This window comes from Phocoena sinus, chromosome 16, assembly GCF_008692025.1.
Source record: "Phocoena sinus isolate mPhoSin1 chromosome 16, mPhoSin1.pri, whole genome shotgun sequence".
Lineage (NCBI taxonomy): Eukaryota > Metazoa > Chordata > Mammalia > Artiodactyla > Phocoenidae > Phocoena > Phocoena sinus.
This window is the reverse complement of record NC_045778.1, coordinates 2,942,735-2,963,427: the sequence shown is the minus strand read 5'-3', so window position 1 is coordinate 2,963,427 and position 20,693 is coordinate 2,942,735. Positions and strand designations below refer to the sequence as shown.

General features: G+C 46.5%; 1 protein-coding gene across 3 annotated transcripts in view; it reads left to right on the top strand.

Moving 5' to 3' along the window:
• Positions 1–19,208, top strand: part of C16H1orf198 (chromosome 16 C1orf198 homolog) — a 38,870-nt gene extending 19,662 nt beyond the window's left edge. For 2 of the 3 annotated variants that reach the window (XM_032608866.1, XM_032608867.1), the window contains exons 3-4: positions 13,267–13,779; positions 16,402–19,208. In XM_032608866.1, coding sequence (XP_032464757.1) covers positions 13,267–13,779; positions 16,402–16,458 — 570 coding nt within the window. In that variant the 3' untranslated portion in view covers positions 16,459–19,208. Of the gene's footprint in view, positions 1–13,266 lie in introns of all 3 variants that reach the window. The other variant, XM_032608865.1, reaches the window with a different exon arrangement.
• The last annotated feature ends 1,485 nt before the right edge of the window (positions 19,209–20,693 follow it).

Below are 20,693 nucleotides of genomic sequence, written 5' to 3'. Positions count from 1 at the left end.
GTGTAGGACTGCGGGCTTGAGTCCCCCTCCGGCTTGCTGTGCGAGCTGGGGGCTGCTCTTCACCTGGAGCAGCCTCCTGGGCAGCCTCCTGTCACTGGGCCCCGCTCGGCGCAGGGCACCGGGTTCCCGAGACCTTTGTCCACACCTGGAAAAACGGACTTTTCCCAGAAATCAGAAGATTGCACGGGAACTTCCTGACTTGCTGGCGTTCATCACAGGCTCCAGACGCAGCCCCCTGCTGGGCTGTCAGGTCCGCGAGGCAGGGCTGTCAGGTCGCGAGGCAGGGCTGGCCTCCCCTGGTCACTGATCGGCTCCAGTGTCAGAGGGCCCCCTTGCATAGCCTCAGGGCCACGTGGGAAGGTGAGGTCAGAGACCCTGTCGGAAGCACAGGCTCTTTGGGGGGGTCCAGGGGCAACACGGTGGCTGCAGTACATCCCTGTGGGGAGTGTCTCAGCTCAGATTCCACGCCAGACACCGGGCCAGGATGGGGCTTCAGAGTCGCACTTACTTCCAGACGCAGACACGGCCCGCGTGTCCCAGCCACGGGCACCACGCCCCCAGTGACCAGAGGAAGGCAGGGAGGGGCCAGCGCCCGGAGGGGATCCAGTGAGAGTACTGCTGACCCCCCAGGAAGCTTAGATGCCTCTGACCAAGCAGAACAGGAGCAGAGCCCAGTAGCCTGCGTTTACTGAGCACTTACTATGTGCCGGGCCTCGTTCTAAAACAACAGCCCAGGGAGTAAGAATACTCCGATTTTACTAGAGAAGAAAAGAGTCCAGGCTCAGGCTGGGTCATTGGTGGGTTTGCCCTTTACCGAGAGGAGCTGGCTTGGGGAAGAAGGTAGCTGTGGCTTCGGGCCAGTGAGCAGGAGACGCCTCTGAAGGGGACCTGGGGCTTAGGGCACCTCCCGGGAGAAAGCACGGGAGGGAGCAGAGGCGCCAGGCTGAGCCCTGGTCTGGGAGGGAAGGGGGCGGCCCAGGGAGGGTGGAGTCACCGAGCAAAAAGCAATGAAAGCTCTCCTAAAGCACAGAGGGAGCTGCAGTGCAGGTGCCACTTCTGTGTGACCTGGACAACAGCGCGTCTTTGAAAATGACCAGGAGCCCCTCTTCACCATGTCCTGGTCCAGTTTTGCTGGCGTTCTGGGGTCTTGGAGCCAAGTAAGATGAACTCTGGTCAGGAAAAAGGACCCTTTGCCCCTCTTCTTCTTTCTTTGCCCGCCCCTTCCCAACAGGCACGTGTTTTACCAATTTTTTTTTTTTTTTTTTAAACATCTTTATTGGGGTATAATTGCTTTACAATGGTGTGTTAGTTTCTGCTTTATAACAAAGTGAATCAGCTATACATATACATATGTTCCCATATCTCTTCCCTCTTGCGTCTCCCTCCCTCCCACTCTCCCCATCCCACCCTTCCAGGCTGTCACAAAGCACCGAGCTAATATCCCTGTGCCTTGCGGCTGCTTCCCCCCAGCTATCTACCTTACTACGTTTGTTAGTGTGTATATGTCCATGACTCTCTCTCGCCCTGTCAAAACTCACCCCTCCCCCTCCCCATACCCTCAAGTCCGTTCTCCAGTAGGTCTGCGTCTTTATTCCTATCTTACCCCTAGGTTCTTCATGACATTTTTTTCCCTTAAATTCCATATATATGTGTTAGCATACGGTATTTGTCTTTTTCTTTCTGACTTACTTCACTCTGTATGACAGACTCTAGGTCTATCCATCTCATTACAAATAGCTCAATTTCATTTCTTTTTAAGGCTGAGTAATATTCCATTGTGTATATGTGCCACATCTTCTTTATCCATTCATCCGATGATGGGCGCTTAGGTTGTTTCCATGTCCTGGCTATTGTAAATAGAGCTGCAATGAACATTTTGGTACATGACTCTTTTTGAATTTTGGTTTTCTCAGGGTATATGCCCAGTAGTGGGATTGCTGGGTCATATGGTAATTCTATTTGTAGTTTTTTAAGGAACCTCCATACTGTTCTCCACAGTGGCTGAACCAATTCACATTCCCACCAGCAGTGCAAGAGTGTCCCCTTTTCTCTACACCCTCTCCAGCATTTATTGTTTCTAGATTTTTTGATGATGGCCATTCTGACTGGTGTGAGATGATATCTCATTGTAGTTTTGATTTGCATTTCTCTAATGATTAATGATGTTGAGCATTCTTTCATGTGTTTGTTGGCATTCTGTATATCTTCTTTGGAGAAATGTCTATTTAGGTCTTCTGCCCATTTTTGGATGGGGTTGTTTGTTTTTTTGTTATTGAGCTGCATGAGCTGCTTGTAAATTTTGGAGATTAATCCTTTGTCAGTTGCTTCATTTGCAAATGTTTTCTCCCATTCTGAGGGTTGTCTTTTGGTCTTGGTTATGGTTTCCTTTGCTGTGCAAAAGCTTTGGAGTTTCATTAGGTCCCATTTGTTTATTTTTGTTTTTATTTCCATTACTCTAGGAGGTGGGTCAGAAAGGATCTTGCTGTGATTTATGTCATAGAGTGTTCTTCCTATGTTTTCTTCTAAGAGTTTGATAGTTTCTGGCCTTACATTTAGGTCTTTAATCCATTTTGAGCTTATTTTTGTGTATGGTGTTAGGGAGTGATCTAATCTCATACTTTTACATGTACCTGTCCAGTTTTCCCAGCACCATTTATTGAAGAGGCTGTCCTTTCTCCACTGTACATTCCTGCCTCCTTTATCAAAGATAAGGTGTCCATATGTGTGTGGGTTTATCTCTGGGCTTTCTATCCTGTTCCACTGATCTATCTTTCTGTTTTTGTGCCAGTACCATACTGTCTTGATTACTGTTGCTTTGTAATATAGTCTGAAGTCAGGGAGCCTTATTCCTCCAGCTCCTTTTTTCGTTCTCAAGATTGCTTTGGCTATTCGGGGTCTTTTGTGTTTCCATACAAATTGTGAAATTTTTTGTTCTAGTTCTGTGAAAAATGCCAGTGGTAGTTTGATAGGGATTGCATTGAATCTGTAGATTGCTTTGGGTAGTAGAGTCATTTTCACAATGTTGATTCTTCCCATCCAAGAACATGGTATATCTCTCCATCTATTTGTATCATCTTTAATTTCTTTCATCAGTGTCTTATAATTTTCTGCATACAGGTCTTTCGTATCCTTAGGTAGGTTTATTCCTAGATATTTTATTCTTTTTGTTGCAATGGTAAATGGGAGTGTTTTCTTGATTTCACTTTCAGATTTTTCATCATTAGTATATAGGAATGCCAGAGATTTCTGTGCATTAATTTTGTATCCTGCTACTTTACCAAATTCATTGATTAGCTCTAGTAGTTTTCTGGTAGCATCTTTAGGATTCTCTATGTATAGTATCATGTCATCTGCAAACAGTGACAGCTTTACTTCTTCTTTTCCGATTTGGATTCCTTTTATTTCCTTTTCTTCTCTGATTGCTGTGGCTAAAACTTCCAAAACTATGTTGAATAAGAGTGGTGAGAGTGGGCAACCTTGTCTTGTTCCTGATCTTAGTGGAAATGCTTTCAGTTTTTCACCATTGAGGATGATGTTTGCTGTGGGCTTGTCATATATGGCTTTTATTATGTTTAGGAAAGTTCCCTCTATGCCTACTTTCTGGAGGGTTTTTATCATAAATGGGTGTTGAATTTTGTCGAAAGCTTTCTCTGCATCTATTGAGATGATCATATGGTTTTTCTCCTTCAATTTGTTAATATGGTTTATCACATTGATAGATTTGCGTATATTGAAGAATCCTTGCATTCCTGGAATAAACCCCACTTGATCATGGTGTATGATCCTTTTAATGTGCTGTTGGATTCTGTTTGCTAGTATTTTGTTGAGGATTTTTGCATCTATGTTCATCAGTGATATTGGCCTGTAGTTTTCTTTCTTTGTGACATCCTTGTCTGGTTTTGGTATCAAGGTGATGGTGGCTTCGTAGAAGGAATTTGGGAGTGTTCCTCCCTCTGCTATATTTTGGAAGAGTTTGAGAAGGATAGGTGTTAGCTCTTCTCTAAACGTTTGATAGAATTCACCTGTGAAGCCATCTGGTCCTGGGCTTTTGTTTGTTGGAAGGTTTTTAATCACAGTTTCAATTTCAGTGCTTGTGATTGGTCTGTTCATATTTTCTATTTCTTCCTGATTCAGTCTTGGCAGGTTGTGCATTTCTAAGAATTTGTCCATTTCTTCCAGATTGTCCATTTTATTGGCATAGAGTTGCTTGTAGTAATCTCTCATGATTTTTTTTATTTCTGCAGTGTCAGTTGTTACTTCTCCTTTTTCATTTCTAATTCTATTGATTTGAGTCTTCTCCCTTTTTTTCTTGATGAGTCTGGCTAGTGGTTTATCTATTTTGTTTATCTTCTCAAAGAACCAGCTTTTAGTTTTATTGATCTTTGCTATTGTTTCCTTCATTTCTTTTTCATTTATTTCTGATCTGATTTTTATGATTTCTTTCCTTCTGCTAGCTTTGGGGTTTTTTTGTTCTTCTTTCTCTAATTGCTTGAGGTGCAAGGTTAGGTTGTTTATTCGAGATGTTTCCTGCTTCTTAAGGTGGGCTTGTATTGCTATAAACTTCCCCCTTAGAACTGCTTTTGCTGCATCCCATAGGTTTTGGGTCGTTGTGTCTCCATTGTCATTTGTTTCTAGGTATTTTTTTATTTCCTCTTTGATTTCTTCAGTGATCACTTCATTATTAAGTAGTGTATTGTTTAGCCTCCATGTGTTTGTATTTTTTAAAGATCTTTTCCTGTAATTGATATCTAGTCTCATGGCGTTGTGGTCGGAAAAGATACTTGATACAATTTCAGTTTTCTTAAATTTACCAAGGCTTGATTTGTGACCCAAGATATGATCTATCCTGGAGAATGTTCCATGAGCACTTGAGAAAAATGTGTATTCTGTTGTTTTTGGATGGAGTGTCCTATAAATATCAATTAAGTCCATCTTGTTTAATGTATCATTTAAAGCTTGTGTTTCCTTATTTATTTTCATTTTGGATGATCTGTCCATGGGTGAAAGTGGGGTGTTAAAGTCCCCTACTATGAATGTGTTACTGTTGATCTCCCCTTTTATGGTTGTTAGTATTTGCCTTATGTATTGAGGTGCTCCTATGTTGGGTGCATAAATATTTACAATTGTTATATCTTCTTCTTGGATCGATCCCTTGATCATTATGTAGTGTCCTTCTTTGTCCCTTTTAATAGTCCTTATTTTAAAGTCTATTTTGTCTGATATGAGAATTGCTACTCCAGCTTTCTTTTGGTTTCCATTTGCATGGAATATCTTTTTCCATCCCCTTACTTTCAGTCTGTATGTGTCTCTAGTTCTGAAGTGGGTCTCTTGTAGACAGCATATATAAGGGTATTGTTTTTGTATCCATTCAGCCAATCTGTGTCTTTTGGTGGGAGCATTTAGTCCATTTACATTTAAGGTAATTATCGATATGTATGTTCCTATTTCCATTTTATATATTGTTTTGGGTTCGCTACTATAGGTCATTTCCTTCTCTTGTGTTTCGTGTCTAGAGAAGTTCCTTTAGCATTTGTTGTAAAGCTGGTTTGGTGGTGCTGAACTCTCTCAGCTTTTGCTTGTCTGTAAAGGTTTTAATTTCTCCATCAAATGTGAATGAGATCCTTGCTGGGTAGAGTAGTCCTGGTTGCAGGCTATTCTCCTTCATCACTTTCAGTATGTCCTGCCACTCCCTTCTGGCTTGTAGGGTTTCTGCTGAGAGATCAGCTGTTAACCTTATGGGGATTCCCTTGTGTGTTATTTGTTGTTTTTCCCTTGCTGCTTTTAATATGCTTTCTTTGTATTTAATTTTTGACAGTTTGATTAATATGTGTCTTGGCGTGTTTCTCCTTGTATTTATCCTGTATGGGACCCTCTGTGCTTCCTGGACTTGATTAACTATTTCCTTTCCCATATTAGGGAAGTTTTCAACTATAATCTCTTCAAATATTTTCTCAGTCCCTTTCTTTCTTTCTTCTTCTTCTGGAACCCCTATAATTCGAATGTTGGTGCGTTTCATGTTGTCCCAGAGGTCTCTGAGACTGTCCTCAGTTCTTTTCATTCTTTTTTCTTTATTCTGCTCTGCAGTAGTTATTTCCACTACTTTATCTTCCAGGTCACTTATCCGTTCTTCTGCCTCAGTTATTCTGCTATTGATCCTATCTAGAGTGATTTTAATTTCATTTATTGCATCAGGCACGTGTTTTAAACACAAACCGCAAACCTTTGCCCTTTGGGGCGAGGAGCGGGAAAGAAAGAGACCCTCCAGTGCAGCTGATCAAGGAGGACTGCTTCTTAAAAGGGGGTTATAGTCATATTTTATTTGCAGAATGGAAAACAACAAATGCCTGGGCAAAAAGGCTCAGAAGCTGACACACTAGAACGTTTTTTCTTCTGTAAGTTCTTGTTTTCCCCATTTTCACCCCGGGGCGCCCCAAACCAAGTAGCCATCCCCGTCAGCCTGGCCCTCTCTTCTACCAAGACGTCACCCTCCCTGAGGGGCTCTCACGAGGGCTCCGGGAGCCCAAGGAGCCCTGAAAGCCTCCGTGGTTCTGTTGCAGGTTGTCACTCCAGCCAGCTAAGTGCTGCGCGGTGCCCTGATCGAGGACCTGAAGCAGTCCTGGAACCACTGCGGCTGACTTCTCTCCCCAGCATGCCTGGCTCGGCCCAGTGTGGTCCTGTGCCTAGACTCATGTTCAGCCCAGCTTTCCGGGAGCTTCTCCCCACTGGAGAGATGGCTGATCCTAAAAGAGCCTAGTGTTTGACGAACCACTCAAAGTGTTTTCTTTACCCTGCAATTTCCTGATCTATCTCAACTCTGTTCTCTCAGGCTCAGTCCCCACTTCCAAGCTATTTCTAGCACTTTGCTTATTTAAAGAACTCATCATCTCTGTGCCCACATTCTCCCTGTATTTTATTGTGGAGTTTGGAAATATGCAGAGTATTGAGAATGACTCACTCAGAAACAGCCCTTTAAAAATCAGATTAGGTCACTGACGTACAGAAATCCTGCCACGTATGGGGATCGCTGTTGTTCACATGGACATCATCCCTGGCGGCCACTGGCTTTTTAGATGTGGTGTGATGCCCAGCACAGCTGCAGGCCTCGGAATCACTTGCTCCAGATTGAAATCCCAGCTGCTCTTAATGGACTAGTGACCTAGGACAGTTCACTCATTTGCTTCAGACCTCCATTTTCTCCGTTGTAGAATAAAAACTTTTTAGGAGAAAAGCCCAACAACAAAGAAAACTGTGCCTGGTGCACTGGATGTGCTCAGAGTCTGCATTTGTTCTGAGCTCCAGCACCTGAGCTTTGATGGTTTGTTTTTTTTTTAATGTCTAGATTTAAAAAAAATTCTTTTTATTGAAGTGTAGTTGATTTACAATGTTGTGCCGCTCTCTGCTACACAGCAGTGACTCAGTTATACACGTACAGACGTTCTTGTTTCATATTCTTTTCCATTATGGCTTATCACAGGATATTCAATATAGTTCCCTGTGCTCTACAGTATGATCTTGTTGCTTATCCATCCTGTATGTAATAGTTTACATCTGCTAACCCCAAACTCCCAGTCTATCCCTCTCCCTCCCCACTGGCAACCACAAGTCTGTCCTCTACGTCTGTGAGTCTGTTTCTGTTTTGTAGATCGGTTCATCTGTGCCACATTTTAGATTCCACATATAAGTGATATCATATGATATTTGTCTTCCTCTTTCTGACTTACTTCCATTAGTATAATAATCCCTAGTTGCATCCATGTTGCTGCAAATGGCATGTTTTCATTCTTTTTTTATGGCTGAGTAGTATTCCATTGTTTATATGTACCACATCTTTATCCATTCACCTGTCAATGGACATTTAGGTTGTTTCCTAAACATGTCTCCATGTTTTGGCTGTTGTGAACAGTGCTGCTGTGAACATACGGGTGCATGTTTCTTTCTGAATTATAGTTTTGTCCGGGTATATTCCCAGGAGTGGGATTGCTGGATCATATGGCAATTCTATTTTTAGTTTTCTGAGGAAGCTCCATACTGTTTTCCATAGTGGCTGGACCAACTTACATTCTCACCAACAGTGTAGGAGGGTTCCCTTTTCTCCACATCGTCTCCAGCATTTGTTATTTGTAGACTTTTTAGTGATGACCATTCTGACCGGTGTGAGGTGGTACCACTTTGTAGTTCTGATTTGCATTTCTCTAATAATTAGTGATGTTGAGCATCTTTTCATGTGCCTACTGGCCACCTATATGTCTTCTTTGGAGAAATGTTTGTTAAGGTCTTCTGCCCATTTTTGGATTGGGTTATTTGTTTTTTTGTTGTTGAGTTGTACGTATATTTTGGAGATTAAGCCCTTGTTGGTTGCATCATTTGCAAATATTTTCTCCCATTCTGTAGGTTGCCTTTTCGGGTTTTCTTTTATGGTTTTCTTTGCTGCACAAAAGCTTGTAAGTTTGACTAGGTCCCATTTGTTTACTTTTGTTTTTATTTCTGTTGCCTTGGGAGACCAACCTAAGGAAACATTGGTACGATTTATGTCAGAGAATGTTTTGCCTGTGTTCTCTTCTAGGAGTTTTATGGTGTCTTGTCTTATGTTTAAGTCTTTAAGCCATTTTGAGTTTATTTTTGTGTATGGTGTGAGGGTGTGTTCGAACGTCATTGATTTACATGCGGCTGTCCAACTTTCCCAACACCACTTGCTGAAGAGACTGTCTTTTTCCCATTTTATATTCTTGCCTCCTTTGTTGAAGATCAATTGACTGTAGGTGTGTGGGTTTATTTCTGGGTTCTTTATTCTGTTCCATTTATCCGTATGCCTGTTTTTGTAGTGATACCACACGGTTTTGATTACTGTAGCTTTGTAGTATTGTCTGAAGTCTAGGAGAGTTATGCCTCCTGCTTTGTTTTTTCCTCAGGATTGCTCTAGCAATTCTGCGTCTTTTATGGTTCCATATACATTTTTGGGTTATTTGTTCTAGTTCTGTGAAAAATGTCATGGGTAATTTGATAGGGATTGCATTAAATCTGTAAATTGCTTTGGGTAGTATTGCCATTTTAGCAATGTTCATTCTTCCAGTCCAAGTGCATGGGATATATTTCCATTTCTTTGAATCCTCTTTTATTTCCTTTATTAATGTTTTATAGTTCTCAGTGTATAAATCACCTCCTTGGTCAGGTTTATTCCTAGGTTTTTTTTTCTTTTTGGTGTAATTTTAAAAAGCTTTTTTTTTGTTTGTTTGGGTTTTTTTACATTCCCTTTCTGACATTTCACTGTTAGTGTCAAGGAATGCAACTGATTTCTGAACGTTAATCTTGTATCTTGCTACTTTGCTGCATTCATTTATTAGATCTAGTAGTTTTTGTGTGGAGTCCTTAGGGTTTTCTATATATAGTATCATGTAATCTGCATATAGTAACAATTTTACTTCTTCCCTTTCAACTTGGATACCTTTTATTTCTTTTTCTTGTCTGATTGCTGTGGCTAGGACTTCCAATTCTATGTTAAAGAGAAGTGGAGAGAGTGGACATCCTTGTCTTGTTCCAGATTTTAGTGGGAAGGCTTTCAGCTTTTCACTGTTGAGTATTGTATTGGCTGTGGGTTTGTCATAAATAGCTTTTATTATGTTGAGATATGTTCCCTCTATTCCCACTTTGGTAAGAGTTTTTAATCGTGAATGAATGTTGAATTTTGTCAAATGCTTTTTCTGCATCTATTGAGATGATCATGTGGTTTTGGACTTTTCTTTTGTTAATGTGGTGTGCGTTGATTGATTTGCGTATGTTGAACCATCCTTGTGAACCTGGGATGAATCCCACTCGGTTGAGGTGTGTGATCTTTTTTATGTGTTGTTGGATTTGGTTTGCTAATATTTTGTTGAGAATTTTTGCATCTATATTCATGAAATATATTGTCCTGTAATTTTCTTTTTTAGTGGTGTCTTTGTCTGGTTTTGGTATCCGGATGATGGTGGCTTCATAGAATGTCTTTGGGAGTGTTCCCTCCTCTTCAATCTTTTGGAAGAGTTTGAGAAGAATCAGTATAAATTCTTCTCTGTATGTTTGGTAGAATTCACCTGTGAAGCCATCTGGTCCTGGACTTTTGTTTGTAGGAATTTTTTTTATTACAGATTCTACTTCACTTCTAGTGATCAGTCTGTTCAAATTATCTATTTCTTCTTGGTTCAATTTTGGTGGTCTGTAAGTTTCTAGAAAGTTGTCCATTTCTTCTAGGTTGTCAAATTTGTTGGCATGTAATTGTTCATAGTATTCTCTTATGGTTTTTTTGTATTTCTGCAGTAACAGTTGAGATTTCTCCTTTTTCATTTCTTATTTTATTTGGGTTCTTTCTCTTTTCTTCCTGGTGAGCCTGGCTAGAGGTTTGTCAATCTTGTTTACCCTTTCAAAGGACCAGCTCTTGGTTTTGTTAATTTTTTCTATGTTTTTTTTAACCTCTGTTTTTTTTTTTCCGGTATGCGGGCCTCTCACTGTTGTGGCCCTTCCCGTTGCGGAGCACAGCCTCCAGACACGCAGGCTCAGCGGCTATGTCTCACGGGCCTAGCCGCTCTGCGGCATGTGGGATCTTCCTGGACCTGGGCACGAACCTGTGTCCCCTGCATCGGCAGGCGGACTCTCAACCACTGCGCCACCAGGGAAGCCCCTAACCTCTGTTTTATTTATTTCCTCCCTGATATTTATTATTTCCTTCCTTCTGCTGACTTTAGGTTTCTGTTCTTCTTTTTCTAATCCTTTTAGGTGATAAGTTAGTTTGTTTACTTGAGATTTGTCTTGTTTTCTGATGAAGGCCCAGCCCCCTCCCCAGGGTCTGACCCCCCAGAAGCCTGAGCCTCAGCACCCAGCCCCCATCTGCTCCAGCAGTGGAGCAGACAAGCGCCTCAGGCTGGGGAGTGCCGGTCTGCACAGACCCTCTGTGCAGGTCTCTCTCCGCTTTGCCCTCTGCACACCTGTTGCTGTGCTATGCTATGAGGCTCTGAATGGGCTTTGTTGTTTTTCCTTGGGTTCTATTTCTTATATCCCTGAGCTTCAAGGCAGCCTGTGCTTGTGTTTGGAGCTGGAGTTCCTTGTGGCCGCATCATCTTGAGGAGAGACCTGTGGCCATCAGCATCTGGGCTTTTAGGAAAAGTCTCAGCCAGAGAGAAGTGAAGGCGTATGCATTAAAGTAATAGAGAACCACGTCAGCACAGTTTTAAATGATACTCAGTGACAACACGGAAGCAGTGGCTGCAGTTGCTACTCCGATATATAGCTGGCAGCAGTAGACATCAGGGCAGCCCCTGGCAAACAGATTTGGTATGCACCCAAAACCACAATAAAAGAAAGGTTTAAACCTGTTGTAGTTTGCTACTTCACTTCTGGAAATCTGTCTGAAGAAATTAACTCCAAATGGGGGAGAGCTGTATACATGAAGATGTTCTGGCAGCCTCAGTTATAACAACAGAAATTAAAAGCAGCAAACTGATAAAAAGAAAATGGGAAAGTAGATGGTGGGACAGCCACTCAATGAAATATCTTGTGCCCATTCAAACTAATGATTACAAAGACAGCATAACACCACTGATGACGCTTCTGGTTAAGTGAAGAAACGATACCCAAAATTATATGCATAACAGAACTGCAACGTCATAAAATAACGTATCTGAGAAAGATTACACGAAACTACACAAGCTAATAGAGATTATGGGAAGAGGGAAAGGTTATGAATGATTTTTTCTACTTCCTCAAATTTCAGTATGTAGTTTTTTTTTTTTTTTTTTTTTTTTGGGGTACGCGGGCCTCTCACTGTTGTGGCCTCTCCCGTTGCGGAGCACAGGCTCCGGACGCGCAGGCTCAGCGGCCATGGCTCACGGGCCCAGCCGCTCCGTGGCATGCGGGATCCTCCCGGACCGGGGCACGAACCGGTATCCCCTGCATCGGCAGGCGGACTCTCAACCACTGCGCCACCAGGGAAGCCCTAGTATGTAGTTTTAATACTTTTATTTTTAAAAGAAGAAGAGGAAGGGGATGTATGAGGGAGCAGAAGTGGAGAGGAAGAGAAGAATGTTCCGGTTTAATTTGAGAGACGCCCGAGGCAGCAGACTGTTCACTCTGCAGGGCTTGGGGACGCCACCCTCCAGGGTGCTCCACCGTAAGGAGGCGTTAGGTTTCCGCTCAGTGCTTTGTTGGTCAGAACAGCTCAGCCCTACCACTTTTAGAGGTCACAGTGGTTAGCAGCATCAGATCAAGGAAAGTGTTTCTGGGGCACTTGGATGTGGGTTGTGGACCCTGTCCTGCCCTCGGGGGTTCCCCACCTCACAGGGCCAGGACCAGCTGAGAGCAGCAGGGTGGCACCGAGGAGATCACGGGAGAGGAAGACTGTCTTGTCAGCTCGGGCAGCTGTGACAGATACCGCAGACTGGGGGCATCCAGTAACAGACGTCTGCTTCTCACAGTTCTGGGGCTGGGAGTCCGGGATCACGGTGCCAGCAGGGTTGGTCCTGGGGAGACCCTCTTCCTGATTTGCAGACAGCCGCCTTCTCAGTGTCCTTACATGGTGCAGAAAGAGAGCATCTCTCGGGGCACTAATCCTGTCCTGGGGGCTCCACCCTCATGACCTCACCTAAACCTCCTGAAGGCCCTGCCTTCAAATACTAACTTCGGGAGTTCGACCTTCAACATGTGAATTTGGGGCACACAAACATGCAGTGTGTAGCGGGCGTGCAGGCGGAGTGTGGGATGGAGGCGTGGGAGGGGGATCACATCTTTGCAGCCGCACACAGGCCTGCCCTTGACTTTCTTGGTTTAGTCCAGGGAAGCAGGGTCTGGCTGCTGGTTTTTCCTTCACCCTTGCTGGCTGCCATCGGTCAGGAAGGCAGAGGCCCGTGAGGTGGGGACTTGGTTCTGGGTTTTGACCCTCACTGCAGTGCTGTCGTGCTGGCTGTGCACCCTTCCTTGTCACCCCCAGGGGGGCAGTCACCCTCCTCAGGAAGAGGCGGGAGTCCCTCCTGAAGAGGCGGGTGGGTGATCTGCCCACCAAGCAGAGGCCTTAGTCGCCAGTCAGGTTCAGGAGTCCGAGCTGTTCGTAGCCTCCAGTGTGACAGGGTGTGACGGCTCTCAAAGCTTGTGCCGCGTTTCAGGGCTGTGATGGCGGACAGGCAGTGCCAGCAAATGGACAGCAGGCGGCGCTGTTGCTACTGGGGGGACGTGTGGGCCGGCACACCTGTCCCGTTGACCGCATGTGTCGCTCTCTTCTTTCCCTCCCTCCCCGCATCCCGCTAGAGTCAGATGGAGTTCAGCGTGTCCTTCTTGTCCATCCAAGAGCCGAGCTGCAGCACTTCCACCGAGCCCAGGCCGCTGTCCAAAGCTCCTCAGGGCGCGCAGGCCCTCCGACCCTCCCAGGGCAGCAAGTCCTCCAGCCTGGATGCTCTGGGTCCTGCCGCCCGGAAGGAAGAGGAAGCGTCCTTCTGGAAGATCAATGCAGAGCGGTCCCGCGGGGAGGGCCCTGAGGCCGAGTTCCAGTCGCTGACCCCCAGCCAGATCAAGTCTATGGAGAAGGGGGAAAAGGTCTTGCCTGTCTGTTACCGGCAGGAGCCCGCCCCGAAGGCCAGGGAGGCCAAGGTGGAAAAGTCCAGCAGCCTGCGCCAGGAGCAGTGGGTCCTGCCCAGCATCAGCGTGGAGCGAGAGAGACCCCAGCCCGCCCAGGCCTGCGGCAGCCCGCTGAGCGAAGCCGCCGCCTCCGAGCCCGTGGGGGACACGGAGGGTGCTCTGTTCTCGGAACCCGTGCCTGTACAGGTGGGTACCTTGCTTCAGGCCAGGGGCTCCTTCCTCCCGAGTGAGCAGGGCCACCTCACGTGGGTGGGCGGACCACAGATGCCCCCATTTTCCCCTTCCTCTGCCATCCCTCGGCGGACTTCTGGGTTCAGGTCTGCTGGGTTGTCCCTCAGCTTGGCGACCAACACGTAGGCAGGAGACGTGTTCCGTGAAGCCGTCCGGTGCCGTGAGCCGTCTGCCTGTTCCGTGGTTGTGTCCCAGATGCCCACCACCCTTCCCCAGTTGTGTGAGGGCAGGTACGGAAGGGACGCAGGGGGCAGTGAGCAGAGGACTCGAGGGGGAAGGCGGCAGTGTGGGTGGGTTTTGGATGCCGGCTCCACGCAGGGGCCTGGGAGGCTGGGCTGCAGTGTCGGTGAGGAAGGGACCCGCAGATGTCCCGAGGGACGTGGGGGAAGTGGCTGGGACCCCAAGCCTCTGCCAGGAGAGCAGCCGTGCTTGTTTGGGGACCGCGGGAGACTTGCTTCAGGAATGATGGGCTGCTTCTCCTTTCCACGCAAAACAGGGTTAGGTGTCCAGGGAGGAGTCCTAAAGAAAGGACTTCTTTCTGGGAACAGAGGGAAAGGAAGAGAAAGATGTGAGAGGTTCACTGGCTGCAGTGCCGTGTGTCGTGAAGAAAGGGCCCTACAGGAGAATAGGCAGCGTGGGTGGCTTCTCCATGCTTTCCCAGTTTTGTGGAGCGCCAACTGTTGTCTTTACCAGCTGTTCTGCATTGCTTGAGAAAACTCAGCAAAGGGAAGAGAAAATGTTTGGTTAAGGGTCACCCAAAACCAAAATAAATAAATAAATAGGTAGGTGTATATCAGAGGGAGGCTGTGTTTTGTTTTGTTTTTAATAAATTTATTTATTTTATTTATTTTTGGCTGCATTGGGTCTTCGTTGCTGCGCGCGGGCTTTCTCTAGTTGGGGCGAGCGGGGGCTACTCTTTGTTGCGGTGCGTGGGCTTCTCATTGCGGTGGCTTCTCTTGTTGTGGGGCACAGGCTCTAGGCTCAAGGGCTTCAGTAGCTGTTGCTCGCGGGCTCTAGAGGGCAGGCTCAGTAGTTGTGGCTCGTGGGCTCTAGAGCGCAGGCTCAGTAGTTGTGGCTCGTGGGCTCTAGAGCGCAGGCCCAGTAGTTGCAGTGCATGGGCTTAGTTGCTCCGTGGCATGTGGGATCCTCCCGGACCAGGGATCAAACCCGTGTCCCCTGCAGTGGCAGGCGGGTTCTTAACCACTGCGCCAGCAGGGCAGCCCCTGGCTGTGGGTTTTGTTGTTGAGCTGTGGTCATCCTCTGGGTGTTTCCTGGATTGGGGTTCCAGGCATGTCCACGCTTCTCTAGGCAGATGACCTACCTAGTCAGTTGTCCTCCCGAAGAAGGGGAGCCCTGGGACGGGAGGCCCTCTGCCTTCCATCGTCCAGCCTGTCCCTCCTTTCAGGGTCTCCCGCCGTCTTAGGCCGGCACTTTGGGCCCCTCCCTTGCCGCTCTGGTGCCCGGCTCCATCTCCGCCCTAATCTTCCTGCCTGGCGTTCTCTCTCCGACACTCCACAGTGGGGTCTACTTCCTCCAAAGGAAGCATCTATATAAGCTACGTGAGGGTCTTCATTGTAACGAGACGCAGGAAAGCGTGTGTGTGGGGTTGGGGGCTGTGAGTAGGACAGAGCGCCTGAAACCCTTTGAAAGAACAGATTTATGAGTGCACAGCACAGCGTGAAGTGCGGCTGCACGTAAGACACTGGTAGGAACCCAGAAAAAGGAACGTGTGCCTGAATGCCTTTGGCTTTTCGGGCTCTGGCTCAACCTGAGAGGCAGCAAAACTGGGCCTGGGACGTGCTTCAGAGGGAGCCGTTCAGCTCTGTGGCCTCTGCGTCAGCATCTTCTGTTTGCTGGTGTGTGGAGAGCACAGGGTCAAGGCTCCCTCGCTCGGGAAGACTGCGGCCACCGGGGAAACACGCACTCATGTTAGACCCGGGAGACGGGCCTCTCACCTCAGGCGGCTGGCGGAAGCCTGTGCAAATGTGTCTGAATTAGCGGCCTGTGCTCACAGACGGCCCTTTAAACCAACCCCATGTCTTGTGAGTGGGCAGTCTGTGACCTGAAGAATGGCCCTGGGTTAGGGAAGATCACTCCAGAACCTTCCACATCATCTGAAAAGAATAAACTTTACATCCTTTCTCCATATTTTTCACTCCCTCAACTTGGTAATTTATTTTATTTTGTTTCGTCTGTCAGTGTGTGTGTGTGTTTCATATTAGGCTCATATGAAACTTGTAACTTGTTCTCTCACTCCACAGTGACTAAATTTTAACGTGCCCATCATTCAAACATAGAAAAGCTACGTTCTTCTCCTTTTCTCTGTGGGTAGGTTCCGCAGGCTGCCCTCGGACATGCCTGGGGACGGAGCAGGGTACGTGTTGGATCCTGGCGGAGTGTGGCTTGCACTGAGCTTTATTTAACTTTCTGGTTCCCAGCACTGAGGCAAATTGAGGTCAGGGAGCCTCTGAGACGGGAGCAGACTATTTCATTTGGGTCATTTTAAATGAGGTGCTGTTTTTAGCTTATGCTAACTTAGTCTCATGCCTTATTTTGGTGTTTTTGTCCCTTCTACAGGTCAGCTCAAGTAATGTCATCTTGAAGACAGGATTTGATTTTCTGGACAATTGGTAAAATGTGTTAGGCAAAACAAACCAATAATCCCAAAATGTTTTCCAAAGTGGTGTGGCGAAGGAGAAGAAGGGCAGCGTTCCCCTGTGTCTTTTGATAGTTTCTGTACACTCTTTTCTTAACCGTTTGGAAACTGGTAAATTTTGCCTTGTCCAGCTTTCCAGATTTTTCCCGTTTTGGTAAGACCAGATACCTGTGCTATTTTCAACGATTTGATTAACAGAAGTTTTACATTTGGAATTTTTAAAAACTCTTAGGAATTCAGTAAACCTTGTAAATAAAAGTTCTGTTCTAACTCCACCCAATTTTTTCCCCCTCCTCAGAGAAAGATGTTTCTCAACCCTGTCACAAAAATCATAAAGTGATTTCCATCTCCTCTCCTGTATCCCCTCCCTTTTAGAAATGCACAGGGCTCCTTTCAGTGGGTGGCTGTCCTCAGCAATAATGGTGCTGGGTGCTGGCTGTGCCCATGGGGAGACCTGCCCCACGTGGCAGGAGTCCTCAACGCCACGCTCCGGCTGTCCAGGCTTCCCTTGCTGAAGCCACACTTCTGCATCACGTGCCACCCTTCATTCTCACGTCATTTCCAGGAAACAGGTTGTTGGCACGTGGTGGAGGTCGTCTTTAGGCTGCCGTGGTACTTATTCAAACTGTTCATCATTGTTTATTAACGAGTTGCATGTTTAGAAGTTTTGTATTAACTTTACATTATTTTGTACCTAGATGTAGGAGTTGTAGGGCTACCACTTTTCTTGGGTTTGTACCAGTTTCCCTTTGGAAGTTCTTTGCTACTTCTGGGGCCTGTTGGGTGTTTCCTGTCCTGGGCACCTGCGGGCGTTGCTGGCAGACCAGGCCCTTCTGATTAGTTGTGTTAGAACCTTCCAGCGTGAAGCTGTCAGGGGCACTGGATGTCCTTCAACCCAAGGACTGGTCAAGCTGCGTCACGGTGGATACTCCCTCAACCCTGACCGCCGGCAGAAGCGGAGTCGAGTTTCTGCATGGCCCGAGCAGCGCCCCCTGGAGACCTTCGTGGTCATGGCAACAGCATCTCCTGGAGGTGGACTCGGCTGCCCGCTTGACCTGTGTTCCCTGCTGCTGGGGAGGGGCGTTAGGGCAGCTCCGAGGCTGCCCGGGAGGACGGGGCGGGGTAGGGCGGGCGGGGAGCCGCTACCCCGCGGCCCCGGGTGGTGCGAGCCTGCAGTACGTGCCCGAGCGTGGTCTCCACGTTGCCTCTCACTGTGTTCTCCTCACCTGACGCCTTAATCCCTGCGAGTCCTGCCAGTGAGCACCTAGTTTCAGTATCAAAGTGTGTCTTTTTACGATGCCTTTCTGTTTCATAGGACCTTCTGAAATGATTTTTAGAATATTTTATCTGGCTCCAAGGTGAAGCACATGGCGACTTGTGTTTTCCAGGAAAGTTTCTGCCAAAGCTGTGGCCTCGCCAACTTCTGGTTTGGTTTCTGCCAATTGCATCCTGTCTCTAAACCGCATTTGGCCCCTTGGGGTCTTGCATCTGACCTTCCTCCTTTGGTGACCGACGGTATCGTGGTGAATACATGTCCCTTCTGTACTGTTTAAGTATAGTTGAAACACTCAAGAGAAAAAAAGATTCCTAGCACGGCAATGAGGGGAAAACGAAATCCCAGCCGGGTGCCAGCCCTGCAGGTCAGCTGCTGAGCCTCGGAGCCGGGCTCGACACCTGCCCTTGCTTCCAGCTTTGAGGGCAGTGACCTTACAACCCATGCTTGCCAGCAGGGTCCCCGTAAGAAAAAAGATGTCTAGAAGGGAGTTTGCATTCCTTGGCGTTGGTGTAGCCGGGAAGAAAGATCTGCATCCCGGGACAGTTAGCCCGAGCTGAGGTGTCTGTTCTTTCGGGAGGTGACTCTGATTTCTTTCCCACTTTCTCATAAGATCCAGCTCCCAGCTTTTGAGAGCTTCCACCTTCTTGAACACCATCTGGGGTCCATTACCCAAGAGTATTCAGTTATCTGTAACAGTGTTGAAAGTTTCGTAGAGGTACAGCCTCCTGAGATTAAATGTAAAACCACAACTTGGGAAATCCTAGAGGGAGTTCTGAAGTTGTGTTGCTTTGCTTTGCTTTCGGAAGCGCAGAAGCGTGAGAGGGAGAGGTGAAGGCCTGGAGGACACGAGCTCATGGGTCTCCATCCCGCCCGACCCTGCAGATTCTCCTCTTAAGCTCGGGCAGCCTATGCAAAGACGATTCCTTTCACTGCCCTCCTGGGAATCTATGTTTAGTGTGTCCAAGTAAAGGAAAAATTAAACTCTTATACGTTTTGCCCCCTTTTTGCCATGTATCAAGAGGGCGTTTCTAAAACCAGAAGTTTCTAGTTATCATTTTAAAAACACACACTTTTCAGTTGAAGCCTAATGTGGTTTTGCATCCCCTCCCTCTGGCCACCCTGTTGTCTGCCCCTGGGGTTCAGCTCAAGGATTCAGTGTCTTGCTTTGGGTGACATTGGAAAATCTCCACCAGGAGGCTAGAGACCAGTCTCAGTTCTTTCACCTGGGACCCTCCCCCCCAGCCCCCGCTGCCCCTGCCCTCTGGGTTTGGGAGTGCCACCCGCTCTGGGAACAACAGCAGGGTGTGGTACCCAGCCGCACCCGCCCCGTGGGTGTCACAGCAGCCTCCCTTTCTTTGATATATGTTTTCAAAAATGGAAACTTCTTACTGACTACTCATAACTTGGTTGTATTTTATATTAACAGCCTTTAATAAAGCCATTTAAAGTTTGCTCGACGTGTCTATTTGGGACCTCTGCTGGGGTCAGGGAGCCTGCTAGGATGATTGCTGTTGAACACAGAGGAGGAGAAAAGGACTCGTACTGGTGAAAGCCAGCTTGAAACCCCTTCACAAGCCCACTTTGCACAGTCCTGCCTTTGGCCCCCTGCCCGCTGGTGGGAAGCAGTGGCCGAGGTGTGCAGGCCCCCAGCAGACGAGCTGGGCTTTACCCCAGAGAGCTCTCATACAGCCTTCCGGTGACAGGGGAAGCACGGCGTGTCTTTCCAGGGCCAGCTGGTTGCATCAGGTGACTGACTCAGAAGAGCAGGTGCAATCTCCCCGAACGCTTTCACCTCCAATGTGGTTGAACCTGATCTTTCTTGGAAGACATGCAGATTTAAGCATGGCCCGTCAATCTATTCTGTTCATTAAGGTGCCGGTGGTAAGTTACCAGCTGTAGATTGATGAGAATTTTTAGATGTCAATTTTTAAAACTAATATCCCCTCAAGAAAATGGGGATTCAGGCTGTCAGACTTCTCCTGAGTTACCGTGCACAGCGGGGCCTTGCCGCCATGGGGACCGTGGATTTCTGGGTGAGCAAGTGGTACTCGCTGCCTCTTTGGGCTAGGGTGGTTTCAGGAATCAACTTCAGCAAGTATACGAAGGCGTCTTTAATGAAAACTATAAAAAGGAAAATAGAAGATGTAGAAGAAAAGCCGCATAATCCTAGGTGGGATAACTTAATATTATAAAAATGTTCGTTTTCCTCAAATCATTTTATAAAGTTAGTGCAACCTCAACAAAAATGGCAGTTGGATATTTTGGTAAATTTGATAAATTTACACTAAATTTTAAGTGGAAAGATAATAGTTCACTGAAAATGAGGGGGGCCTTGCCTGTCAGTTATGAAAACACGTTCATGGGTATTGGGGCAGGAGTAGATTATTAGATCAATGCAGAGCTTGGGGACAGGCCCACACATATAAGGAGACTTAGTTTACAGTCAAGTGGCATGACAGATTGGCAGGGGAAAGGCGGATTCACTGTAGGAGATATAAAAGTGGTTTCCTACACAATTCCACATAGAAGGTTGGGCTCCATAAGGATTCAAGCCCAAGTTATAAAAGGTAAATGTGTAAAGCTAATAGAGGGAAAAATCTTGTGACCTAGGGGCAGGAAGGACTTCTTTAATAAAAGTTCCAAAGGACAAACCATACAGCAAAATACTGATGACTCTCATAGATGAAAATTTAGGATTTCTGTCAGTGAAGTGCACTGTGGATAGAGTTAATTAGCGGAAAGGATGGGAGAAGATACTTGCTATGTCAACTCCAATAAAGGACAAATATCAAGAATACAGAGGGCACTCCTGCAAATCAACAAAAAGAGGCCAGCAACCTTAACAGAATTAACATTACAGAAAATCCTTAAAAACTGTCAAGCATATGAGAAGGTGCTTAAAATAATTGGTAATCAGAGAAAAAATTAGCTGGATAA